At 44.7% G+C, this 27,780-nt stretch overlaps 1 protein-coding gene and 1 pseudogene across 1 annotated transcript; both read right to left on the bottom strand.

Annotated features, from left to right (window-relative positions):
- Positions 1-2,514: 2,514 nt before the first annotated feature.
- LOC128056811 (histone deacetylase complex subunit SAP30L-like) lies at positions 2,515-3,045 on the bottom strand (annotated as a pseudogene).
- A 419-nt stretch (positions 3,046-3,464) lies between these two features.
- MUC21 (mucin 21, cell surface associated) lies at positions 3,465-21,787 on the bottom strand. The gene is made up of 4 exons (XM_052648192.1): positions 21,651-21,787; positions 10,920-12,261; positions 10,371-10,548; positions 3,465-3,637 (listed from the first exon to the last, which is right to left on the bottom strand). The coding sequence occupies exons 1-4, from the start codon at positions 21,785-21,787 to the stop codon at positions 3,465-3,467; spliced, it is 1,830 nt and encodes a 609-aa protein (XP_052504152.1).
- Positions 21,788-27,780: the final 5,993 nt, after the last annotated feature.

Genomic DNA, 27,780 nt, shown 5'->3' with positions numbered 1-27,780 from the left:
AATTTCCTGGCAATCCAGTGCTTAGGACTCTGTGCTTTCAGTGCCAAGGGCGTGGGTTCAAACTGTGGTCAGGGAACTAAAATCCTGCAAATGCAAAAGAGAGAGAGAGAGGGAGAGAGAGAGAGAGAGAAGCTAAGTAAGAAATTGAGATGAGAAGTTGACCTATGAAGAGGGAATAGATTTGTTTTGTTCAGGGGCATAAACAAATGAGTCCAAGTCATGATGGGGCAAATTCTAGAAAGACTCCAATCTGTGTGAGTGTGGAACACGTACAAGCTTAATTAGAGACTAGGTGACCACTGTCAGGAATGTTGGAAATGGGTTCCTGCCTACTGCGGGTGGTCAGACATTAAGATACCTTCCAACTCCAATGCATCTGTCCTTAGGGTTGATTTATTACAGAGGAAACAGGCCAGACTTCTGGGCAGAAGAGTTGTTACTGAGAACAGAATAGACAGCAAAGGCTAGGTTGGATGGAAGAGAATAAAGCAAAATATCTGTCCTTACTTCTTTAATGAGAATGAGAGCTAACAGGCAGAGTGTGCGTGCCAGGACTGGACAACATTTTCCCCAAACCCTATTCAGACTTCAAGATTATATCACTCACCATTTCCTAAAAGTAGTAGAAGATGAAACAACAGCCAGCAGTCAAGGGAAGACACTTTTTCCGTCATCTTGAGATACTCTGACTGCCACGCCTGGAAAGGAGGTTTCCTGAATCCCAGATGTGATTAGGCCTAGAATGGAAAGAAAAAATTCTGAGATTCTTCTTTCTGAAGAATCTCAAGGTGGAGATCTGAGGCTGGAGTGCTGGGAGTTTGGGTCTCCAAAGAATAGGTCCTCAACCTAAGGAAAAATACCAGTAGGGGGCACCTGGGGCTGCAGACTGAATGCCTGGTGCCTTAGGATCCCTTCACAGAGTGTCACCTCTTACTTTCTCTTTCGAAGAAGGTCTTTATAGTATCTCTGGGGCTGGGCAGGGGCTGGGTATGTGACCTGTTGTTCTTCCAGCTATGGGCAGGTAACAGAATATCTGAACTCAGAGAAGAGGGCTGTAGAGGCCAGGAGAGGCATGAGAATGGAAGATGACGTGGTCCCCTTAGGCAGGGCCTGGGGAGGAGCAGGAAGTTGTACAGTTCAAGGGGATCAAATTGTCGCAGTGGAGGGAACTCCTCCTCTGAGGCACAGATGGGGTTAAAAATCTGTTCAGCTCAAGACCTTGCTTCCTGGAGAGAAGTCCTGAGTAACCGGGATGACTGGGCAGGGCAGGGAGTGTGAGAAGAAAGACTTGATGAACAGAACTTAGTTGGGAGGACACATAAAATGAGATTCACTGTCACTGTGAATCTCATTGTCCAGTATCATCCGGACTAACATATCCGGATGATATGTTAACTTATCCACCCAAGGAACTTCAGTTGGTTCTTCTCATCAGTGCTGCATGCCAGACAAGCAGAATGATCAAAGAAATTCCTACACTTAGGACTGTGCCAGTTTGCCAGGGAGCTGAGGGCACATTACTAGCTTGTTTAGATAGGAGATGAGACCAGCAGAAATGAAACAAAGACAGCTGGAAGAGGAGGATAAAACAAAGACAGTAATGGGGCTTTGACAATCCCCTGACGGGATTGATAGTGCCTTCATTCACAGTTCATGGCAAAAAAAATCAGGAAAGGATTCTATGGGAGTTTTAATTTGATATTATGTGTAATCAAAGCAAGCTGTCTCCACCTTCTCTAGACACAGAGGTTTTCTGGTAGAGGAACCATTTCAGATTCTCTTTTTAGGGAGGGCTGGTCATCTTATGGGATTTAGTTCCCAACCAGGGATCAAACCTGGGTACTTGGAGTGAGAGTATGGAGTTCTAACCACTGGACAGCTAGGGAATCCCCCCATTTCAGATTCTTTAGATGTTTGGGTGAAAGAATATTCATTGCCTGTGAAGATGGAGAGAAGTGAGCTGACAAGCAGGAGATGTATATTCATCCCACAAATATTTAGTGATTTCCTCCTATGTGTCAGACATCGTACTCCAGTAAACAAAACAGATTTGTGTTATTTTGGAGCTTATATCTAAGATAGAAAAGAACTGTGAATGAGTTTTAAAAGCAGGAAGAGAATGGGTTGTGGTAGAAAATGAGCTTTTGGGTGGGAGGAAGCAGATTCTAGGATGTCCTAGGAAAGGCCTTGGTTGTTGATCTGCCCACTGTCTGTGATGGGAAGTCCCATGTGGGGATGGATGAGGAGTGTGGTCAGTAACAAGTTGGTATTGGGATCTCAGGTAAAAATCCCAGGAACATTTCTAAGTAGAAAGATGTTTTTCTCTACAATATATTGGAGTAATAGGACTTGTCTTACCGCACTGGTTTACTGATATATTAACTGTTTTTCTTTTTTTATCTTTCAAACTTTTTCATTTACAATAAAATTTAGCAGTCATTATGGACTTAAATGGAGCAGGTGTCAGCTGTGTATTAAGCATTACACTTCATTCCTTGAAGGTGTGCCTCATCATCACTCAAGCTGCTTGCCACCCTCTGACTTCTGGTCCAGCCTACTCTTGTTACTCCTCAGCATGTAGATGAAGAAAGTGAGGGTCTCCTTTTCATTCACAGGTATGTTGCTGAAGTGTTGGCTGTCGGTTTCTGCTAACTGGGCCTTAGTGAAGCCTGATTTGCAATTTATAGTGTCGTTAATAACGTCGGAGAGTGTTCACCTGCAGCTGGAACAGATCAACCTCAGGAATGTCTGTGTCGTGCTCAGGAGAATCTCCGCCATCGTCCCTTGTCTTCCTCTGCCTTTTATTTTGTACACTCTGGATGAAATTTTTGTGGAAATCGCTAATATACAGCTGCCTTACGCTCTTGTCGATGTCCAGCTTGAGTTTCTTCTGTGAGATGCTCTTCTGGACTCTCCCTGAAGGAGGCGCTGCCCTCGGGCGGGGCAGTCCTCGCTGAGGAGGCAGCTCAGGCCGCAGCCCGGGGCGGCGGCGGGGGCGGCAGGAGGCCCTTCGCGGCAGTTCTTCTCGGTGCTAAAGCCGTTCATCTCCTCGTCCCGGGCCGGCCTCTCTGGGGGAAGGTCCCCTAGGCCACTCCGTAGCCGTGATCCCCGCCGGGCGGGTCGCCGAGGCCCCCCGCTCAAGAGAGTCCCAGAGCCCGTCTCCAGCCGAGGCGCTGCCCAGCCCCGCTCGCGGGAGGCCCGGCCCCGCGCCGCCGCGCTCCGGCTCCTTCGGTTCCCGGCCCGCGTCTCCACCGAGCCCCTTTCTCCCTGCCCGCGGCCAGGGGGTGGTCTCCCGCGGCTTGCAGGGCCCCGCCGGGACTCTCCCGGAGGCGCCTTCTGCCGGGGGCCCTGAACCGTTACCCTTCGGCGGGGACGTCCAGGAGGGCGTCCCAGGAAGCAGCTGCTTCCCGAAGACTCCGGGCCGGGTTGCCAGAGGGTTCTGAGGGCCCCCGCCGGCTCCAGCCTTATTTCAGCTGCGGGGCGAACTCGCCGCCGGGCAGCTCCCCCGGGGTGGCGCGGCCTCCCTGCGCGGCGCCGGTCCCCTGCTGCTCGTCTAGCCCGCCCCACCCCTGCAGCCGCTCGGTTGCGCCGAGTCCCGAGTCCCGAGGCAGTGCCCGCAGTGCCCGGGGCGCCCGGCCTCCGCCCGTCCAAGACTCCGCACCTTAGCTGTTTTTTCTGAGTGACATTTTTCTCCTCTACTTAATAGAGATTATAATTTGAACTTCATGGGATTGCTGTGAGAACTAAACGATGGTATATTAAAAAAAAAAATCGTAGAAGTCACTCAGAAGCAAAATGATAGCAAAACAAACACAAAGTTAAAAAGATGACCATTTCATGGTCAACATGCATTGATAAACTTTTATTTCTTAGAGTATGTTTATTCCTCAGAGTGGCTATATTTTCTTCTTCATCACACAACGTCTGGAGGAGACACAGGAAGGGAGGAAGACACTTCTTAAAGACAAAGTCAAGCTCTGGAGGACACTGAAATGAACTGAGTGGAGGAAAGATGGGGAAGCAGTGACCGTAAGCGCTGTTACTGTGCCCATCCCAATAACCAGTCAAGCAACTTCCTTGATCCTAGAATTCTAAGTTATGAGGAGAGCCCTGGGAACATACTTGCTTGACGTCATTGCTAAGCCTGATGAAGCTATGAGTCTCTTCTGAAACAACACTCTGCTCCAACACTGTAACTTTGCTTGTCAGACATGGGAAGGCTTTCTTACTCTTGTCCTTGACACAGGCCATAGCCTATGGCTATTCCCTGGGGGCATCCTGGTCTTCCATCACGACTCACTCCCTTATGGTTCTTTGTCTTCACCTCCATGGTCCTCTTCTCCATCAAGGTTTCCTCCCTTAACATGTCTCCCACTCCCAGCATCTATGGCCATGCCCTCTTCAATGACTCCACTAAGATGTGCTCTGTGGCTCTCACTGGTGTGTCCTCTTCCATGGTTTCGTTCGTGGCCCCAAGCCTGTGGTTTTCATCATGGCCTCTTCAGTAGAAACCTCGGTGACTCATTTTCACAATCACCTTCATGACTGTGACTCAGTTCATGGGCTACATTGTAGCTTTCTTCATGGCCAAGGCCACAGGCCCCTCCACAACTCAGTTTATCGTCGAGGCTGCAGAACAGTGGACCCAGGCCAAAATCATGGGTATAATAAGTGTTTCCTGGAGACAGAAGAGTATCCCTCTAAAGGAGAAAGATGTGAATATTTTAAGAGAGTAATCCTCTCACATTTCACAGTCCACCTGGTTGGTTGACTAAAATCACAAACTCACTTTTTTTTCCAGGTATTTATTTTACTCACACTGAACTTGAAATTAACAACAGTAAGCAAAGCAAAGCACAGCAAATGTACTGTAGAAGATCTAGATTAAAAAGTCAGAGGTATAAAAATGAATGGTTTATCCTTTTCCAAGTTTTTCCCACCTTGAGGATTTTTAAAAATTGAAGTATAGTTAATTTACAATGTTGTGTCAGTTTCAAGTGTACAGCAAGTTGATTCAGTAATATATATATATAATATATATTATACATATTCATTTTTAGATTCTTTTCCATTATAGATTACACTATATTATTATTATTATAGATATTGAATATAGTTCCCTGTGTTATACAGGAAGTCCTTTGTTGTTTACTTTTTTAATATATAGGACCATGCATATATTAATCTCAAACTTCTAATATATCTCCCTCCCCTTGACTATCTTTTTGGTAACCATAAGTCTGTGAGTCTATTTCTGTTTGGTAAATAAGTTCATTTGTATCATTTTTTAGGTTCTCTATATTTAGGATTGGCTAGTATGAATAATTTCAGCAGGCTTGGTCAATAGGGTTGGTCTTTAGTTGTCTGGTACCTGACTCTTGGTGATGGTGGTTTAGTCTCTCTGCTGTGTCCAGCTCTTGTAACCCCATGGACTGCAGCCCACCAGTCTCCTCTCTCCATGGAATATCCCAGGCAAGAATACTGAAGTGGCTTGTTATTTCCTTCTCCGGGGGATCTTCCCAATCCAGGGATCAAGCCTGGGTCTCTTGTATTGCAGGTAGATATTTTCCCGACTGTGCTACCAGGGAAGCCCCAAACCAGGGGATCTTCCCAATCCAGGGATCAAGCCTGGGCCTCCAGCATTGGCAGGCAAATTCTTTACCACTGAGCCACCTGGGAAGCCACATAAGTGCTATCATATGATATTTGTGTTTTTCTGTCTAACTTCACTGAATATGATAATCTCTAGATCCATCCATGTTGCTGCAAATGGCATTATTTCATTTTTTTGTGTGTGGCTGAGCAATAGTCCATTGTATATATATATACACCACATCTTCTTTATCCATTTATCTGTCAGTGGATATCTTCCATGTCTTTTATGGAAGTTTTCTTCCATGTCTTGGCTATTGTAAATAGTGCTGCTATGAGCATTGGGGTTCATGTATCATTTTGAATCAGAGTTTTTTCTGGATATATGCCCAAGAGTGGGATTGCAGGATCATATGGTAACTCTCCTTTCAGTTTCTTAAGGGACCTCCATACTGTTCTCCATTATGGCTGTACCAATTTACATCCCCACCAACAGTGTAGGAGTGTTCTCTTTTCTCCTTCATTTATTATTTGTAGACTTTTAAAAAATATATTTATTTATTTAGCTGCTTCGGGTCTTACTTGCAACACATGGACTCTTCATTTCATCGTGTGGAATCTTTTCTTGTGGCACCTGGTCTTAGTTACTCTGTGACATGTGGCACCTTAGTTCACCAGCCAGGAATTAAAGCTGCATCCCCTGCATTGGCAGGCAGATTCTTAATCACTGGACCACCAGGGAAGTCTGCACCCTGGAATTTTCTGCACCTCAGGGAAATGCACCATAATAATATAGGGGCTGGAAGGTAAAGGGTGGCTGGCTGTAGAAGGGGGACTACAAAAGTATAACTAGCTGATGCTTTGACCACAGGCAGAAAAAGCCATATGGAAGTTGAAAATTGGGACGATGATTCCCACCCGTTAAGACACTCCACTCCTGCATAACACTCTTTAGAAGCCTTCATATACCTCCAAGAATATGCACAGACTCCATTTAAGGATCATTGCGCTAGGCCAGCAGTGCGAAAGTGCTTAATCCCATCCACTGCCTAGACCTCTGCTTGGGTCAAACCTGCTGGGTGAGCTGGGGTTTTGTCAGGTTAAAATGTGTTTCGTTCATGTAAGTGGATCCCACGATGAAAGCTGAGTCATGATGCTTCTTAACCCTACATACACACTCCAGTTGCTGGCAATAATGAGATGTTCACAGCGTAACTATGTGAATTAACCACAAGCTGAGTTACTCACTGTGGTGCTCTCCTTTTCATTTCCCTCTATTTTGAAGTGCCTATTGCTGTTTATCTTTGGAAATCAAAATTTTTAGTCACAAGTTATGCCTGCTGTATAATATTTTTACAGCTTTATTGAGATATAATTTATATTGCATATAGTTCATCTGTTTAAAATAGATATATTAATGCGGTTTACAAAGTCAAGTGGGCCTTAGGAATCATCACTATGAACAAAGCTAGTGCAGGTGATGGAGTTCCAGTTGAACTATTGCAATTCCTTAAAATGATGCTGTTAAAGTGCTGCACTCAACAGCAAATTTGGAAAACTCAGTGGTGGCCACAGGACCGGAAGAGGTCAGTTTTCATTCCAATCCCAAGGAAAGGCAATGATAAAGAATGTTCAAACTACTGCACAATTGTACTCATCTCACACACTAGCAAAGTAATGCTCAAAATTCTCCAAGCCAGGCTTCAACAGTGAATGGTGAACATCCAGATGTTCAAGCTGGGTTTAGAAAAGGGAGAGGAACCAGAGATCAAATTGCCAACATCTGTTGGATCATCAAAAAAGCAAGAGAGTTCCAAAAAAATATCTACTTCTGCTTTATTGACTATGCCAAAGCCTTTGACTGTGTGGATCACCACAAACTGTGGAAAATTCTTCAAGAGATGGGACTACCAGACCACCTGACCTGCCTCCCGAGAAATCTGTATGCAAGTCAAGAAGCAACAGTTAGAACCAGACATGGAACTGACTGGTTCCAAATTGGGAAAGGAGTACGTCGAGACTGTATATTGTCACCCTGTTTATTTAACTTACATGCAGAGTACATCATAAGAAATGCTGGGCTGGATGAAGCACAAGCTGGAATCAAGATTGCTGGGAGAAATATCAATAACCTCAGATATGCAGATGACACCATTCTTATGGCAGAAAGCAAAGAAGAATTAAAGAGCCTCTTGATGAGAGTGAAAGAGGAGAGTGAAAAAGTTGTCTTAAAGCTCAACATTCAGAAAACTAAGATCATGGTATCTGGTGCCATCACTTCATGGGAAATAGATGGGAAAACATTGGAAACAGTGACAGACTTTATTTTTTTGGGCTCCAAAATCACTGCAGATGGTGACTGCAGCCACGAAATTAAAAGACACTCACTCCTTGGAAGAAAAGCTATGACATCTAGACAGCATATTAAAAAGCAGAGACATTACTTTGCCAACAAAGGCCCATCTGAAGTGAAGTGAAGTGAATTGATTTGAAGTCACTCAGTTGTGTCCCACTCTTTGCGATCCCATGGACTGTAGTCTACCAGGCTTCTCTGTCCATGGGATTTTCCAGGCAAGAACACTGGAGTGGGTTGCCATTTCCTTCTCCAGGGGATCTTCCTGACCCAGGGATCGAACCCAGGTCTCCTGCATTGCAGGCAGACTCTTTACCTTCTCAGCCACCAGGGAAGCCCTAAGGTCCATCTAGTCAAAGCTATGGTTTTTCCCATTGTCGTGTATGAATGTGAGAGTTGGACTATTAAGAAAGTTGAGTGCTGAAAAACTGATTCTTTTGAACTGTGGTGTTGGAGAAGACTCTTGAGAGTCCCTTGGACTGCAAGGAGATCCAACCAGTCCATCCTAAAGGAAATCAGTCCTGAATATTCATTCATTGGAAGGACTGATGCTGAAGCTGAAACTCCAATAGTTTGTCCACCTGATGCAAAGAACTGACTCATTTGAAAAGACCCTGATGCTGGGAAAGATTGAAGGTGGGAGGAGAAGGGGATGACAGAGGATGAGATGGTTGGATGGCATCACCGACTCAATGGACATGAGTTTGAGTAAACTCTGGGAGTTGGTGATGGACAGGGAAGCATGGTGTGCTACAGTCCATGGGTTAGCAAAGAGTTGGACATGAATGAGCGACTGAACTGAAATTAACTGAATGGGGCTTAGTATATTTACAGTCATTAATAAGCGCTTTCGAATTGCAGACTAAATTATTTCTTCCCTCTTGTTCTTTTACTCCCTCTGGTCTATCTCTTCCTTTTTTCTCTGTTTTGAACTTTACTACTCATGTGTTAGTCCTCCTGAATCAATCCTCTAAGTGTCTTCTATTTTCTGGGTGATTTTCATCTCTGATTTGTTGCGTCTAATTGAGCTACTTTTCTCACTTGATCTTCCAGATAATTAATTTTATTCTCAGCCAACTTCCTTATATTTGTCTATTACAATTTAAATGTGAAAATGCATGTTTTGCAATTTTAAATTATTTAAATAAACTACCTTTAAATAATTCCCCAATCTCATTTATTTGCACATTTTTCACATTATATTTTCCACAGTTCACACCAGTGGGAGGCAACTTTCTAGGGGGGTCAACTCAGCTTCTCCTTCTGGTTGCTGGGTCCGTTTAGGTAAGATGGTGGTGGTGGTGGCGGTGGGCCTGCGTATGGCCCATCATGGCCTCGTTGACTAGGATCAGCTGTCTGGTTTGCTGACACTTGAGAAACCCAGTGAGTGGTGGAAGGCAGAGCAGTTCCCACTGCTGTGAGTTGGGGTGAACCCACCCGCAACCTGCTAGTTCTTTCCTGAGGGCTCTGTCCCAGGTGGAAGCCCTGTCACTGCCTCATGGATTCAGAGCCACTAGCCTTTTTCAACACAGCTCTTCTCTGTCTTCCAAGACCTGTCGGATCAGGTAGCCTTCTATCCTAGACCTTGAAAGGGGTATGTGCAGCCCCAGTGGAAGGGGAATTCATGAGAATCTCGGCTTTACCCCAGGTGTTCCTGCCATGAGCCTCTTGGTAAAGTCAGGAAGTCTTTCCCTCAATAAAAACAGGAAGCACTTTCTCTCTGCTTCCAAAGGCAGCACTCTCAGAGTGAAAGTCTCAACTAGCACCTTTACTCTGACAACTAACCCAAGTCAGGAGCAAATGTAAATGGCCTGGATACTGCAACTTTTGAGTGACACCGCCCTGCCAACAGGAAACCACTACCTTTCATGCTCTGGGTTCTGCATGTGCTATAATGCAATCTCTATGAACCGCAGGCCTAATCCCATGAGCCTGTAGGATCCTGGCAGCTGCCCTCCTTTCTCATCTCTCCCAATTCAGTTCTGTCAGTCTGGGAGTCTTGGGACATAGGGTTCCTGCTTGGGGAAAAAAGAATTAGAAAAAGGGGACAGATATGAATGAGGTGTCCAAATTTTACCGTGGAGATTCTGAATGCCAAACGGATTCCGGCATGGGGTTCTCTCATACAACCAGGAGATTCAACTCAGCGCAGCAGATACCCACTCATGTGCACACACAAGTTCTCTCTGCGATTTAATTTCATGTGTTTATTTCTTAGCTTAAAGACCAAGAGAGTCTCTTCCCAACATCTGGTAAAAGCAAGAGAGAAAGAGGAAGTGTCTTCCTCAAGCCTGCAGGGACCCAAATGAAGCTGAGAGGGGGCTCCTGGGGACGAATGAACGGACACTCAGATCTCTGGTTCCCCAGGCTGGCTTTCTCTCTGAGGAATGTGGCTCCACAGCTTCAGCAGCCTCTCAGAACCCACTGTGACTTTCGTTCATCTCCATGGTTACTGAGGATATGGGTCTGTTCCAGGACCTGGCAGGGCTCCGCCTAGGCCTGTGATGGGCTCCGTGAGTCCCTCCAGGGCCCCGGCCGAGGTTGGGGCCATGGGGTCGGTAGACAGCTGTGTCAAGGACATTTCTCAGGGACAGGGAGTTTCTCTAGAAAAAGAAGGCAGAATCCTTTCAGAATTGGGTCCCCACCCCCAGCAAGCTTTCACCAGGGACTCTTGCTGGAATCTTCTTCCCCTTTAAACCATCTCCCTCAAATGGTAGTTCTTTCACCAGTCTTTACAGTCTTTATTTCTTCTTTTGCGCTCCTTTCCCCCTCCTTCCCCACAAGTCAATAGTTTCCTATGCACGTTGATTGGTTCCTCTGTTTCTAACTTGCTGTTTCTCTTTAGAACCTTTCTCCTAATCTTTCTTTCCTCCCTACTCACCCCTAACTTGATGGTCCTACTACTCACACTTCATTTCCTTATGTTCCTGCTACTCCTTCCCCCCAGGCACTTTCCTACGTATTAGGCACTCACCACGCAGAAGAAGAGCCCAGCAAAGAATCCCACGACCACTACAACTGAGACCAGAGTGATGAGGAAGATTTCCCACGGCTTCAGGGACCCACTGGGTTTCACTTCCTCTGCTGGAGTTCCAGCACTTGTGCTACTTTTGTCAGGAGTTGTTTGTGTTCCAGTTGGAAAAGAGGTATCAGAGCCTCCCGTGGTTGCACTGGATCCAGTTTTGGAGGCCGTGCTGGTCCCACTGGAGGCTGTGCTGGACCCAGTATCAGAGGTTGTGCTGGCCCCTCCAGAGGTCATGCTGGACCCAGTGTTAGAGGTCGTGCTGGACCCTCCAGAGGTCACATTGGATCCAGTACTAGAGGGTGTGCTGGTCCCTCCAGAGGTCACATTGGATCCAGTACTAGAGGTTATGCTGGTCCCTCCAGAGGTCATGCTGGATCCAGTGTTAGAGGTTGTGCTGGACCCTCCAGAGGTCACATTAGATCCAGTACTAGAGGTTGTGCTGGTCCCTCCAGAGGTCACACTGGATCCAGTACTAGAGGTTGTGCTGGTCCCTCCAGAGGTCACATTGGATCCAGTGTCAGAGGTTGTGCTGGTCCCTCCAGAGGTCACACTGGATCCAGTGTCAGAGGTTGTGCTGGCCCCTCCAGAAGTCGTGCTGGATCCAGTACTGGAGGTTGTGCTGGCCCCTCCAGAGGTCACACTGGATCCAGTACTAGAGGTTGTACTGGCCCCTCCAGAGGTCACACTGGATCCAGTGTCAGAGGTTGTGCTGGTCCCTCCAGAGGTCACATTGGATCCAGTGTCAGAGGTTGTGCTGGCCCCTCCAGAGGTCACATTGGATCCAGTGTCAGAGGTTGTGCTGGCCCCTCCAGAGGTCACACTGGATCCAGTGTCAGAGGTTGTGCTGGTCCCTCCAGAGGTCACATTGGATCCAGTGTCAGAGGTTGTGCTGGCCCCTCCAGAAGTCGTGCTGGATCTAGTACTGGCGGTTGTGCTGGCCCCTCCAGAGGTCACGCTAGATCCAGTATCAGAGGTTGTGCTGGCCCCTCCAAAAGTCGTGCTGGATCCAGTACTGGAGGTTGTGCTGGACCCTCCAGAGGTCACACTGGATCCAGTGTCAGAGGTTGTGCTGGATCCTTCAGAGGTCACGGTGGGTTCAGTACTGGAGGTTGTGCTGGATCCACTGGAGGTCTCTTGGGATCCAGCATTAGTGGCTGTGGTAGGACTACCATGGGTCGTGCTGGGTGCAGTGTTTGCGTCTATACTAGTCTCACTGGAGGTTGCACTGGATCCAGTGGTGGCTGTAGTGGGTTCACTGGAAGTTGGGCTGGATTCATTGTTGACAGCTGTACTAGTATTACCGGAGGTTACGCCTAATGATAATTATAAATGATGACATATATTGAGTATATATACTTTCTGCTCAATGCCTGGTTAAATTCATTACCTGGATAATTCTATTTAATGTTTCACTACAGCCCAATGAAATAGATATTATTATTATCAACAACTAAGATGAAAAAATTGAGGCTTATAAACGTTGACACTTGCCCAAGTTTATACAGCTAGTAAGTAGTAGAACAGGAATTTGAACCCAGGCTATTGAATCTGCATTTTTAATCACCAAGCTAAGTCATCCTCCACATCCACCTCTAAAACCAGAGTTACATGACCTAATTTCACCGAGAATGAGCTTATTCCATCAACTGCTGTACAATATTTAACACAGATAAAAAGTATTATAAAGGAATTGTAGAACCCAGGTGAAATGTATACATTGGCTAATTCATTTTTAAATCGGTATAGCTTCTTTCTTGAAAAATATTTCTGAGTGTTATTCAGAAACCATCTATATCAGAATTATCTGGGAAGCTTGTTAAAAATAAAGATTTCTAGGCAAACCACTCCAGACTAAATGAATCAGAATCTGAGATAAGACTAGGTATCTGAGTGATTATATATGTATTTAAGTTCCAGGAGCTCCTGAGCACAAGGCAAAGATCGGAAAAGAACAAGTTATATGTAGCTGAAATATAAAAGATCTCCCAGGATTAAGGTCTGCAAATCAAAATCTACAGGTACAGGGAAGCATTTCCACCTTCCTGAAGGCTCAGGTGGAGTTAAGTTTGTGCCTGTTTTTTGCCTCTCACTACCTTGAAGGACAAAGATACTCAGGCTCCCCACATAAAATTTATCTCATTTCTGGTTCATTTTACTACTAACTTGGACCTGAGTGCCTATCACCTCACCCCACACAGGTGTATTTTTCCCTCAGGCTTATTTGAACTAACATAGGATTAGAAAGAAAGAAAGTGCTAAGTCATGTCTGACTCTTGGGATCCCATGAACTGTAACCTGCCAGGCTCCTCTGTCCATGGGATTCTCCAGAAAGCATACTGAAGTGGGTTGCCATTTCCTTCTCCAGGGGAACTTCCAACCCAGGAATTGAACCCAGGTCTCCTGCATTGTAGGTAGATGCTTTATGTACTGAGCTATATAATATATGACTAGAATTTAGCTCTATTTGGGGAAAGCCCTGCTCCCCGCTGAAGTCTGCAACAGAGTACAAATTGGAGTTAAGATCAGAATCATGAGTAAAACTAAATAAGAAACTGAGATGAGGACTTCTTTGTGGTCCAGTGGTTGAGAGTGTGCCTGCCAATGCAGGAGCACAGGTTCGATCCCTGGTCTGGAAAGATTCCAGGTGCCACAGGGTGACTAAGTCCATGTACCGCAACTACTGAAGCCTGTGTACTCCAGAGCCCTCAAGCCGCAACAAGAGAAGCTACCACAGTGAGAATCCTGAGCACAGCAACCAGAGAGTAGCCCTCACTTGCTGTAACTAGAGAGGCCCGCTCACAGCACGGAAGACCCAGCACAGCCAAAAACATATACATACATAAGGTATAATTTTAAAAAAGAAACTGAGATAAACAAGAGTAGGGGTGATATGTAAAAGAGGAAATGGATTTGATCTGAGAAGTTTTGAAGAACAGACTAGGTGCATCAAAATTCTATGAGGGCTCATTTTGATACAAAATGATGAATTCTCAGGGAGTTCCCTGGTGTCTAGCGGTTAGGATTCGGCATTTTCACTGCCAAATGGCTCAGGTTCATTCCCTGTTTGGGGAACTGAGATCCTGCAAGCCATGTGGCACAGCCAAAATAAAAATTCAAGGATTCTCTAAGAAGTCATGCTTCCTAGCTGCACAATAGAAGATGGCCCAAGAGGTGTTTAATACAGTGTCAGAAGTACGGAACAGAGTGGGGGTTAGTTTCGACTCTTAAATCCTTTTCTCCTTGGTCTGAGGCTGACTTACACTGATTGGGAATCAGGGTTAAGGACAGAAGGAAAATTAAGACTATAGAATATAGAAGAGGGATATTTTTAAATAAGTCAATTTTTCTTGTTATTAATATTTGGCCCTCTAGCCATATCTCATGGATTATTGCCATTTTATAGATGCATAAACTGAGGCACAGAGCAGCTAACTAACCTAAAGTGCGTAGGTAACAGATGGAGCCATGATTCAAACACTGACAACTAGACACCAAGGCCACAGTTCTAAGCACTGTGCTTGACTGCCTCCTGGGTGATACCTTATTAGACTGAAGTGATTGGAGTGAAATGACCCTCAGTCTATGGAGGAAAACCAGAGCTGTTCCTAGTGGTGATCATCATCTCCCACGATCTCTCAAAAGTTCACAGATCACCCACCTTTAAAGAAAAGCACTCACCATGTTGTAATAGTAGGAGATGCAACAGTAAGCAATACTTAAGGCGAATGTTTCTTTTCTGCATCTTGATCTTCCTCTTCGTGGCTGGTAGACAAGGTGCTTGGATCCCAGATGTGGCCAAGACCTAGAAGACAAAGAACAGTATCTTGAGAAAGGAGAGTTCAAGGTGAAGAGATAAAGGCTGCAGCTTCCAAGAGCTTAGGTCTCCTAAGTATATGTTCTTGGAAAGAATCTTGAGCTTGAGTGGTGGGAGATGAGATGCCTGGGCTACTTAAGCTTTCTTCACACGATGTTGTTGCCTCTTTCTTTATCATGGGTAAGCTGCAGGGGCCTTTATAGCTTCATATAAGTTGGGGAGGAGTTGGGAAATTGACCTGTTTTTCAAGCAACTATGAGCAAGTAACAAAACAATACTGAGTCTGGGAAGGAATAGGCTGGGGGTCAAGAGGAAGGTGAGAAAGGAGAATGATGTGATCACACTAGGCAGGGCATTGGGCTGGGTTTGAGCAGGAAGTAGGATTGGATAAGGAGATCAAGATTGTCAGAGTGGAAGGGACCCACCCTTGAGGCAAAAATGGGGTCAGAAACCTGTTCCAGTTCACGACTTTGTTTCCTAGTCATGAAGTGCTGTGTGTTTGCTTTTAGCATGAAAGAAACTCTAACAGACTGAGCTGAGGGGGCAGGACCCCACATCTCCGAATCAAAAAAAATATGAGACTTCAAAGAGAGTAGTAACTAGGGATCTGGGCTCCTGGGATACAGGCAGAAGACAGATGGTACATTGCTGAGTATGCAGTAGGCACTCAACAATACACAATGACTGAACAGGGAAAGAGAGACCCATGGGCAATGTAGTTATCTTTGGGGTCTCTGAGGCATGGGGGATGAGGGTGGGAGAGAGTGTTGAATACGCAGGAACAAACTACTTGTCATATTCATAGCAGGTGAAGGGGTGATATAGGCCCTCCCTTTTAAAAATTTTATTGAAGTATAGCTGATTACAATGTTGTATTAATTTCTGCTGTAAAGTGATTCAGTTACACAGATATATAGATTCTTTTTCATACTCTTTTCCTCTATGATTTAATATAGTTTCTTGGGCTATACAGTCAGACCTTGTTCTTTATCCTATGTATAATAGTTTCTATCTGCTAATCTCAAACTCCCAATCTTTCCCTCCCCACCCTCAAGGGCCACCTTTTGATTCTCAACCATAGAGGTTCCCTTCTTGTTTGTCTTCAGAGTGATTCATAGGAGCTTTTCCTCCCTGGGACCCTTCAAATGTTGGTTCTCATCAGACTTAATGAAGCATCTCCCAGGAGGGTATAGCATGGGAACCACATCAGGAGACCTCACCTCTGGTGGGAGAGGGAGATACATGGTCCAAGTTCCTTAGGAACTTCGAGTTGGGTGTGGACGCAGATCCAGCGGGAGAAAGGACACACAGTTGGCTAAATGAGCATGACTGAAGCGGTGCAAACGAGTGGAGGGTTTGAGGAGTTCATGGGGAAGACTTCTTGGGGCCAGGGCGAGGGGGTGGGGTTGATGGGAGTTCCAGTGCAGTCCACACGATCAAAGTCAGCTGTCCCCATTCCCTGCCAGTGAGGAGAAGCTTCATGGAACAGGCAACATCGCAGGTAGTTTATTGATAGGTGAACAGGCATCCTTGACATGTTAGACCTGCTACAAAGAAGCTGGCAAGCAGGAGGTGGCTGGAATAATCGAGTCTGAGAGCCAGAAGGGACAGGGTGTGCTGGAAAAGGCTTGCACGCAAGCCTGCTTGGTTTCTGAGGCTGAGGTGTGAGGTGCCAGTCAGGGACAGGTGGCCTTCTGGGCCCCCAGTAATCCTGTCCTGTGGCCAGAAAGCCAATAGCACTCCAAGAAAGAAAACTTCTTCCCTTTAAATTATTTGGAGGAGGAGGTCCTGAATTCAATTCCAGATTTTACCTTTTAGAGTTTTCCTAAAAGACATACATACTTATCAGTCTCAATGTAATTAAAATCTTTCAGTTCAGTTCAGTTCAGTCCCTCAGTCGTGTCCGACTCTTTGCAACCCCATGAATCGCAGCACGCCAGGCCTCCCTGTCCATCACCAACTCCTGGAGTTTAGCCAAACTCATGTCCATTGAGTCGGTGATGCCATCCAGCCATCTCATCCTCTGTCGTCCCCTTTCCTCCTGCCCCCAATCCCTCCCAGCATCAGGGTCTTTTCCAATGAGTCAGCTCTTCCCATCAGGTGGCCAAAGAATTGGAGTTTCAGCTTCAGCATCAGTCCTTCCAATGAACACCCCGGACTGATCTCCATCAGGATGAACTGGTTGGATCTACTTGTAGTCCAAGGGACTCTCAAGAGTCTTCTCCAACACCACAGTTCAAAAGCATCAATTCTTCCGCGCTCAGCTTTCTTCACATTCCAACTCTCACATCCATACATGACCACTGGAAAAACCATAGCCTTGACTAGACAGACCTTTGTTGGCAAAGTAATGTCTCTGCTTTTTAATATGCTATTGAGGTTGGTCATAACTTTCCTTCCAAGGAGTAAGCGTCTTTTAATTTCATGGCTGCAATCAACATCTGCAGTGATTTTGGAGCCCAAAAAAATAAAGTCAGTCTGACACTGTTTCCACTGTTTCCCCATCTATTTCCCATGAAGTGATGGGACCAGATGCCATGATCTTCGTTTTCTGAATGTTGAGCCTTAAGCCAACTTTTTCACTCTCCTCTTTCACTTTCATCAAGAGGCTTTCTAGTTCCTCTTCACTTTCTGCCATAAGGGTGGTGTCATCTGCATATCTGAGGTTATTGATATTTCTCCCGGCAATCTTGACTCCAGCTTGTGCTTCATCCAGCCCAGCATTTCTCATGATGTACTCTGTATAGAAGTTAAATAAGCAGGGTGACAATATACAGCCTTGATGTGCTTCTTTCCCAATTTGGAACCAGTCTGTTGTTCCATGTCCAGTTCTAACTGTTGCTTCCTGACCTGCATATAGGTTTCTCAAGAGGCAGGTCAGGTGGTCTGGTATTCCCATCTCTTTCAGAATTTTCCACAGTTTATTGTGATCCACACAGTCAAAGGCTTTGGTATAATCAATAAAGCAGAAATAGATGTATTTCTGGAACTCTCTTGCTTTTTCCATGATCCAGCGGATGTTGGCAATTTGATCTCTGGTTCCTCTGCCTTTTCTAAAACCAGCTTGAACATCTGGAAGTTCACGGTTCACGTATTGCTGAAGCCTGTCTTGGAGGATTACTTTACTAGCATGTGAGATGAGTGCAATTGGGCAGTAGTTTGGGCATTCTTTGTCATTGCCTGTCTTTGGGATTGGAATGAAAACTTTATGTTCCTTCAAACAATATAAGGATCTTGGAACACTTTCATTCTTATTATGTCTCCCAACTCATACTCCTACATTATCAAGTATGTTAAATTTATCTTGTTTTTTTTTTTAACTTCACAAGAGATTATTGCTTATACACCATAAGAACATAGTCACACAGTTGACCTTTGTTGGCAAAGTAATGTCTCTGCTTTTTAATACACTGTCTAGGTTTGTCATAGCTTTTCTTCCAAGGAGCACGTCAGTTCAGTCACTCAGTCATGTTCGACTCTTTGTGACCCCATGGACTGCAGCACACCAGGCTTCTTGTCCATCACCAACTCCAAGAGTTTACTCAAACTCATATCCGTCAAGTCAGTGATGCCATCCAACGATTTCATCCTCTGTTGGCCCCTTCTTCTCCTGGCTTCAATCTTTCCCAGCATCAGGGTCTTTTCAAATGAGTCCGTTCTTCGCATCAGGTGGCCAAAGTATTGGAGCTTCAGCTTCAGCTTCAGCATCAGTCCTTCCAATGAATATTCGGGACTGATTTCCTTTAGGAAGGACTGGTTGGATCTCCTTGCAGTCCAAGGGATTCTCAAGAGTCTTCTCCAATACCACAGTTCAAAAGCATCAGTTCTTTGATGCTCAACTTTCTTTATAGTCCAACTCTCACATTCATACATGACTACTGGAAAAACCATAGCTTTGACTAGACGGACCTTTGTTGGCAAAGTAATGTCTCTGCTTTTTAATACACTGTCTAGGTTGGTCATAGCTTTTCTTCCAAGGAGTGAGCATCTTTTAATTTTATGGCTGCAGTCACCATCTGCAGTGATTTTGGAGCCCAAGAAAATAAAGTCTGTCACTGTTTCTCTTATTTTGTCATCTATTTGCCTTGAAGTGATGGTACCAGATGCCATGATCTTAGTTTTCTGAATGTTGAGTTTAAAGCCAGCTTCTTCACTCTCGTCTTTCACTTTCAAGAGTTCTTTAGTTCCTCTTCACTTTCTGGCAGAAAGGTGGTATCATCTTCATATCTGAGGTTATTGATATTTCTCCCAGGAATCTTGATCCCAGCTTGTGCTTATACCATTATTTAATATAATAGTATGTAGTCACAGAGCTATAGTAAGCTGCAAGAGAGTCTGGGAAATAGTCACACAGCTAGAGTAAGCTGCAAGAGAGTCTGGGAAATATAGTCACACAGCTACAGTAAGCTGCAAGAGAGTCTGGGAAATGTAGTCCTTTGCTGGGTGGGCATGTGCTCAACTAAATCTTGAGAATTCTATTGTCAAAGATGGAGAGTGGATATTAGTAGACAACCATAAAGCTATGACAATACCTTTGATTTTTTGTGGATCTGATCCTGCTATTGGTTTTGTTTTGTTTCTTGCTGGTTTTCACTCATGGTACCTCATTAGTGCTTTGAGATTTATGACTATAAATTTATTTTTCTTGCATTATTATGTGTGTAAGTCCTTTGAAACCCGAAATGAGTTCTGACCATCCACAGTAAATTTGCATGTTTTTGCCAAGCATAAGGAGGCAATCCCACTTGAAGATTCCTTTAAATTAAATCATAGGCTTGAGCTCTTTTGAATTACCAAGTTTGCATGATTTGGGGCTGCAAACCATGTAAAGTATTGTGTACAAATTATTTCTCAAAAGATACTTCCCCATCCTTCCTTCCTCTGCGTTGAATTTAGAGGCAACTTTGCTCACATTTCCTTAGAGGAAGAGTGGGTTAGTTTATACACTCTCCCTGAAGGTTTCAGTTTTATATGAAGGTCTACCAAGAGAGTCCTTACTTGGGTCAGTCTGACTGAGGCTGTGCTACCAGAAGCTTAAATTCACTGGTTGGGCAAACGTTGGCTTGAGTAATCCCCTTACCCCTTGTGTTCCTACTTTAACTTTAGTCTTTCCTTTTAGCATTCCTTATTGTCCTGCTGAGTCACTGATACATCTGAGAAGTTTTAGTCCACCATCTTTAGTTTTTCAGCGTATTTTAAGTCAAGGCAGGGAGCCCATTATAGACTCAGACATTAAGTTTTCATTGGATTGTTCTGAGAAATAAATGATGGTGTGTTTAAAGGCACAGCACAGTGTTTAGTGGAGGCTTCCCTGGTGGCTCTTTACTGCTCAGGCAGTAAAGAATCTGCCTGCCAATGCAGGAGACGTGGGTTTGATCCCTGGGTCAGGAAGATCCCCTGGAGAAAGAAATGGCAACCCACTCCGGTATTCTTGCAGGGAAATTCCATGGGCAGAGAAGCTGGGCAGGCTACAGTCCATGGGGTGGCAAAAGAGTTGGATATGACAGCGACTAAACAACAACCATGTTTTGTACATAATAAGAAAGCAATAATAAAGGACAAAGGAAAACCATAGATTCATAGTTGCTAAGTGTATTTTGAGATTTTAATTGTAGCATGTGGCAGTGATTTTCTCCTTACTTGTCATAGCATTTGGAAAAGACAAAGTGGGGAGTGAGAATCTCCCCCAAAATAAAGGAGACCTGGAAGATATGAGTAGGTCAAAGGTGGCTTTCTCTCTACCCAATTTGTATGTTGAAGCTACAAACCCAAATGAAGAATGTCATGCAATTATAAATTTTCAGGGGGGGTTCCGCTCCGTGTCAAGTTTAGAGACAAACATTTGTCGCAATCGCCAATATGCAAAGTGGGCAATACAATTTCATTCTATTTAACCACAACATTGAGGCTTTAACCCTTTTAGGTCTCAGCTTTCTTTAGAGTCTCCTGTTAGACTCCACACCTTATGTAGGTCCTGGACTTTGTTTCCTGTACCTTACATACAAAGAAGCTGTGAGAAGGTAAGTTGAAACACAAATATGATAAACGCCTTCAATATGAAGGTGGGTTCAAAGCTTTCCTCAGCCTCTCCGAGCCTCCGCATTCTCCTGGTTGTTGATCTAAACATTACTTACTATCTACCCGGCTGACTGACAGTTTCTGCCCAGGTGACTGACACATTTACAAAGATTTTTTTTCAATACTTTATCCAGCATGTTTGTTGCTTTCATTAAGAGGAGTGGTTAATGCATCCTGTCCACTACCTTGCCGGAAAAGTGGAAGTTCTCAAAAGATTGTTTTGAGATTACAGTTTCAAACTTGTTAAATGATAGGGCATTTAAAGTTACCTAGTACAATCCTAAGTACATAGTAAGCACTCAGTAACAAAGGGGAAAAGGAGGGGAAAGAAAGAATGCTCAAACAGATAAATGAAAAAACAAGTCATCTTGCCACCAGAAATACGAGTTCTTGTGTTTTTTTAAGCTGTAATAATATCCTTCTTCCTGCCAGTCACACTGTGTCCTGAGGAAATAAAAAACAATTCCAAACTGAAAAGGGCACACATGATTACTTGTGCATTACGAGAGCAAAGAGAAATTGTTGCACGTTTGGTCACTGTGACTTCTTAAGAGGCTCTGAACTGTGGTGAAGCTTTGGAAGTATCTTAATTTGAGCTCCTGTCCAAATATGATGAGGCTGCAGGTCTCCTCCAGAACACTCTCTGTATTTCTGGCTGTCCTGCTTCTGTGACCTCTGTCTTTTCTCTGGCTCTTGTTTTTTTTTTTTACCTTGCTCATGACCATCTCCACGGCCAGTTCTCTGAAGACCACTGGAAGCCCATCTCGACCCATTTTATAATCACTCACCTCTCTTCTGTAACCCCCTTCTTCTGCGATACTTCCTTTTCCAAAGCCTCCCTCATATCCAGTCTGTGTCCGCACCCCGCCTTCCTCTTGTTCTCCTTGGTGGCCTTGTCTGTGACCCACTTTATGCCCCTCGTCATGGCTCCTTCCATGTCTTTGACTCCCTCCAGGATTCATGCCATAACCACCTCCCTGGTGGTGGTTCAGTCGCTCAGTCGTGTCCAACTCTTTGCAACCTCGTGGACTGCAGCAAGCCAGGCTTCCCTGTCCTTCATCAGCTCATGGCACTCTCCATGGCCTACCCTGTGTCTAAAGCCTATGCTCCTCCATGCACCAACTCATTTTCTAGGCCATGGAACATTCCAGAGCCCAATCCTGGGTCAAGGTCCAGACCAATGCCAATTCTGTGGTCATGGAGGTTGTAAATGACTCTTTTTCATCAGGGAAATAGAAATGTCCTTCTAGGGTCTTCCCTGGTGGCTCAGCGGTAAAGAATCCACCTGCCAAAGTAAGGGACACGGGTTCGATCACTGATCCGAGAAGATCCCACATTCTGCGGCACGTCTAAGCCCCTGCCTACAACTGGTGAGCCTGTGCTCTCGAGCCCGGGAGCCGCGACTACTGAAGTCCATGCATCTTACTAGATTCTGTGCTTCACAAGAGAAGCCACTGAAATGAGAAGAATGTAGAATAGAATAGAATAGAATGTAGAAATGCCTTCTGCCACTGCACCACAACTAGAGTGTAGCCCCTGATCTCCACAACTAGAGCAAAGCCCACACAGCAATGAAGACCCAGCACAGCCAAAAATAAATAAACAAAATTATTTTAAAAGTTCTTATAAAAGAGAAAATATATATATTATTAAAGTTAAATCCTTTTCTTTCAGATCATTAAAGCTTAGATTGCCAAAAATCACAAATTTTCTCTTTTCATCCATTCTTTGTGTGCGTCTCTCTTCCTCTTGTTTATTTATTTTTTTCAGCATCTCTGAGAAAACGGCCTTGCTATTACTGCACTTACATATTCTCTATGTGAATGCTACGATCATTGCTCTCTACCTTGGCAAATCCACAGCCAAGAGTAGAGTCTCCCAGAAATAGGGAGGCTTTCATTGTGTTTATCAGCCAAAAAAAGTCACATGTTGATGAGGGCAGGTAAAAACAAGAAACTTATGAGAGTTCATAAATTAGAAGTCAGAATAATACTTAGTTGGTTGGGCAGGTATTGACAGGGAGTAGACACCAGAAACTACTCAGATGCTAGGAATGTTCACTATTTTGAATGGGTTGGTGGTTATTCGGGTGCGTACACATTTTTAAAGTAATCAAGGTGTACGCTTGAGATCTGTGCACTTCTTGTAAGTTACACTTCAATTATTTTTTAAGATAAAGGAAGGCCCATTAAGAACTAAAAGTTGGAGAACCAGCTTTAAACACTGAGGCTAAGAGCACAGACTCTCCTGTGAAGCAGGCTTGGGTTAGAGCCCCAGTTCTGTTCCACCTCGCCCTGTGATCTTCAACAAGCACCTCCAGTCTCTGACTCCAGTGTCTAGCCTGTAAAATGGAATAATAAGAGTACACGCCCCAAAGGTGGGTAAGTAGAATTAAGGAGAAACAACGCTTTCTTGTACTTTAGACCAGGACCTCGCACCTAGTACACAGTTAATAAAGTACTAGTTATTATTATTACATCTTTACCTTAAACAATTAGAGGATTGTTCATGGCTGATAAGCCACATTTTGTTCTCCCCACTGGGAGAGATCAGAGAATCTGAAATAAGAAATGCAAGTAAGTTTATTATAAATTATGCCAGCTATTTGTGGCTGGTGTGTGGATCTGTCATTTATTTATTGTGTATTTACTCTGGCTCATCCTACATACATTGAAGTCTACTTCAGGAATACATACTGCAAAAAAAGGAAAGTGTATATATATATATTTTTTTTAAATTTTTGTCTGCACTGGGTATTCATTGAGGTGTACGGACTTCTCTATAGTTGTGGCTCGTGGGCTTATAATAGTTGCCCTGTGGCATGTGGGATCTTAGTTCCTCGACCAGGGATCGAACCCACATCTCCTGCATTGGAAGGTAGCTTCTTAATCACTGGACCACCAGGGAAGTCCCCAGAAAGTATAAACATATTAAAAAAAAATAAAACAAGAGAGATATATTAGAGGGTTAAAACTAGGATGGAGAATAGAATGTAGAAATGCCTTCTGCCACTAGCATGTGGCTATCACTCCTCTCTGCCTCCCGCCCCCACCCCCTGGAGAACTGCAGGGGGCTTTAGGCCTCCAAACAGGTCAGCTCTCAAAGCTCAGAAGCCTCCTCTGTACAAGAACGGGTGTTTCTGGGGCTCTGTCCTTGCTAAGGGTATTCTCTTGTTATCCTCGCTTAGTGTGTCCAACTTATCTGATGTGTGCTTAGAGGTACCCCTGGTGGCTCAGATGGTAAAGAATCTGCCTTGCAGTGCAGGAGACCCACATTTGAAGCCTGTGTCGGGAAGATCCCCTGGAGGAGGGCATGGCAACCCACTCCAGTATTCTTGTCTGGGAAATCCCCTGGACAGAAGAGCCTGGTGAGCTACAGTCCTTGGGGGTCACAAAGAGTCAGACATGACTGAGTGACTAACATACACACACACAAGAGGCACCTACAAAAGTGAATTTCTTTTCACTTGGGTAAAATCATAAAAACAGGGGGAAAGAGCCCCTTACTCTCATCCTGGGAATTAGCATGTGGGGATACCTATGACAGTGAAAAATCTGTTGGGGGCCAAATGTTCATCCCTTTCTAAAGATTCTTTTTTTAGTGCATAGTTCCAGGTTTGTTTGTTTGTTTTTTTTACTGCTAAGTGTTATTTTATTTAAAGCTTTACAGTCACACTCTTGGATGGGCGTGTTCAGCATGAACGGCAGCTGCACTTGAGGATCTACCTGGGAGCACCAAAATGAAAATCACAGCCAGACATCACCTTAAAATTACTGGGATTCAGGGCGTAGGGAAGATGTTTTGAATTTATAGTGCTTCATACTCCATTCTAGACTTACACCCAGATCTATGCATAAAGGTCAGGTCGCATCAGTTGTTAAAATATTAAAATTCTTCTCTACCAGTAGATAAATAACACTGTACATAGCCCCCTGAGCAAAGTCCCTCCAATCAAAGACCTTCCCTCAGGACCCCAGGACTTGCTACAATCAGATGAAAGAAATAACCCTGACACAGTAGGATTCTTCTCAGGCTCTGCCCCAAAACCAAGGCCTGTGCCATTCTGCTGGTAAATATTTTAAATATTGCTCCTGAAATGAGAAATGGAGAACTTGAGTGGGCTGGATTTTAGATAAGATCAATTTAAGAAATGCCCCTTTTTATATGTGTTTTGGGTCCTTTACAAAATCATAGTGGAAGACAGACTCTATTATGAGTCTATGTCTCATTACAGGATTCATGTGATAAATTTCTTGATTTCTTTGAGAGTGGCTTTTTTTCTGGAAATGCAATTTGCTTCTTAGGAAATCTCTTGTGTCTTTAGTTTGACAGAAGGAATACATTACAGTGTAGTTGTCTTTTTGCTTTGTCTTTTAGGAATTCCAGAATTAAAATTAACACTTGGTTTTAGTTCCTGCTATTTTTTTTTTAAAGATAAACTTTCCTTTGTCCTCGCCTCTATCCACACCACATAGATCCGTGTACTTACCTCTCTCTTGGGCCCCCACTTCATCTTTGTTTTCTTTTTTTTCCACTTCTTGCTATATAATCTATCATTTATATTTTCTGTTTTGCTCCCTCTTTTGGCCTTTGTATTATGTCATGTGAGACAGTAAAACTCTGATAGAGAAGGTAACAGTCTATCTTACAGTTCACCAGGCTGGGATAACAATGTAGATCAAGCTAGCTGCAAAGATTACTGAAAGTATTTTTCCCAAGGACACGCTGCAGCTGTGAAGCATCAAAACAGCCCCCTTCTTTGAGTGACTTAGCCACTTTCGATGATTTTGTCAATGAAAAGTTTAGTTCTGTGAAATCATAGATGATCGCAAATTTGCCATTTGAAATTTTATCAGTAAGAAGGAAATAGCCCATTCTTATCTGGAGAATCTAAGTTACTCTGCCATAGAGAAGCAGCCTGGAATTCCTACGGGGGGGGGGGGGCGGGAGATGAGACTTTCTGAATAACATTCCAGGTCTCTTGTAACTTTGTTGTTTCCATGGAAACTCACAGTCTCCAGTTGCTGTGGATCCTTGTGCACACAGTCCTGCTTTGTTCTAAGCTTATTAAGACTGCTTCATTTAACTTGCACCCAAACTCCATGCTTTCCTCGACACTACAGTGCCTCTTCCTTAGTTGATAAGAAGCTCCTTAGTCCCTCTAGTGTACAGACTCTTTTGGTGCAACAAGCCAATAAATCTGGCTTAATGAGACAAGTTTGCTCCCGCTGATCTCCTGTTGATGAGGCTAGCATATGTGTGACTTGCCACACGTTGCTTTCTCGTTCTGAATGTCTTACTGGTCCCATTTCTATTATTCTGTTCCCATTCATGATCTATCTTCTAGGTGGGTCCCCCCACCTCCATGAACAGGAATTCACCAGACAGAACTCAGCCCTGCGTTAGCCCAGCTCAGCCAAGGCTGCAGCCAGAGAAATGAGGGTGATGCCTCAGGCTGCAAATATCCACTTGGTTGAAGCACATGTGTTGGTGTGAGGGCAAAACAAACTCCATGACAGGCCCTATAAAACCAGAAAAGGCCTCAGTTGAAAATGCCTCAGTTGCGATTTCCCCAAAAAAATAAGTTTCAGTTCCCCGAAATGAGCCTAGCACACAAGGGCCAATCCACAGCAAGCCCGGGAAACTCAAATCAAGCCCGGGTAACGGGGACCAATCAGAACCCCTGGCAAGCCTGGGGGGAACCAATCAGGACCCGCGGCCAGCCCGGGAAATGAGAGCCAGTTAAAACTCAACACCTAACCCCTCACCAGAGGGTGACCAATCAGACCCAGAGACTCCCAGTTTTCGAATTTTGCGTGGGAGAATACCCTATATAAGCAATGTAACCCAGAGCTCAGGGCTCCTCCCTGTAGCCGCTGCGTTGGTATCAGTGGGAGCCCCAGCTCGAGCTTGGTAATAAAAACTCTCTTGCTTTTGCATCGGATATCGGCTCCCTGGTGGTCATTGGGAGATTTCGTGACTTGGGCATAACATTGGCATGTGGTTTACACTATGTTTGTGCCCGTGCAGACAGGGATTGTTTCATGGGAGATGGTGCTGGTTCCAGGACTGGTGGTTGGCTCATGGGGACATCCTGTCCTGGTGGTCCTAGTACCTGGCACTGTGGTGGTGGATGATGCTCCAATAATGGATGTCCCCAGGCCAGAGGTATATGGGGCATTAGGGCTATCCCAGGGATGGTATTGCTGGTAGCAGGAGACGTAGAGTTCACTCCAGAAGCTGGAGTGACAGAAATGGGGGTATCTGGGTTTTGTTGCAGGGATCCTAGTGCCTGGGAAATAGATTACCCAACATGATGCACTTGTAGTGGAGAAAATTAATGGAGAGGCAGGTGTACTTAGAGCAGAGGGGTTGACTCTAACACAACTGTGGTGCTGGTTTGAGGAGAGGTGTTCTGGTGGGAAGAGAGACAGTAGAAAGTGATTCTCCCGAAGCCACAGTCCTCAGAATAGAGACGAGGGTCTTACAGAAGAGGAGGTGGAATCCGTGCATGGATGGTACTGCGGATGGTGGAGGCAGAAGCTGGAGGAAATGTGGCCATGGCTGATGGAGAAGTGGGAGATCTAGTCAATTATGGAAGTGGCCACCCACAGAGAAGAGGGTGTGCTGGGATAAAAGGAACAGGGTCTGATACTCTTGTGGTCTAGTCACTGGGTATAAGGATAGTGCTGGAGGAAGAGATGACAGAATAAGATTTACCCATGGATGAGGCAATGGTCACGACTTGGAGCAGAGGTGATATAACTGAACACAGTCGTTGTAAGGTATAGTTCAGGCCGAGGCAGAAAAAGGAAAGACGACCTCAACAGAAGTAGGTTACCTTTATTCAGGCAAGGAGGGGTGATAGTTGGCCTAATAACCAGGCTGAGCACCAAGAAGCATCAGGGAGGCTCCATA

The sequence above is a fragment of the Budorcas taxicolor genome, chromosome 11 (genome assembly GCF_023091745.1).
Source record: "Budorcas taxicolor isolate Tak-1 chromosome 11, Takin1.1, whole genome shotgun sequence".
In the NCBI taxonomy this organism is placed as follows: Eukaryota; Metazoa; Chordata; class Mammalia; order Artiodactyla; family Bovidae; genus Budorcas; species Budorcas taxicolor.
Note: the sequence above shows the minus strand (reverse complement) of the source record. Positions and strands in the feature narration are given on the sequence as shown.

Excerpts from the sequence above, each read along its gene's own strand:
- MUC21 (XM_052648192.1), bottom strand. The coding sequence starts at position 21,787 with ATGACGAGGGGCATAAAGTGGGTCACAGACAAGGCCACCAAGGAGAAC. Across the intron at positions 10,549-10,919 it reads CTGGGCTCTTCTTCTGCGTG|AGAAACTCCCTGTCCCTGAG; the intron begins GTGAGTGCCTAA and ends TTCTTTTTCTAG. Across the intron at positions 3,638-10,370 it reads GGAGATGAACGAAAGTCACA|GCCGGGCGCCCCGGGCACTG; the intron begins GTGGGTTCTGAG and ends GGACGGGCGGAG.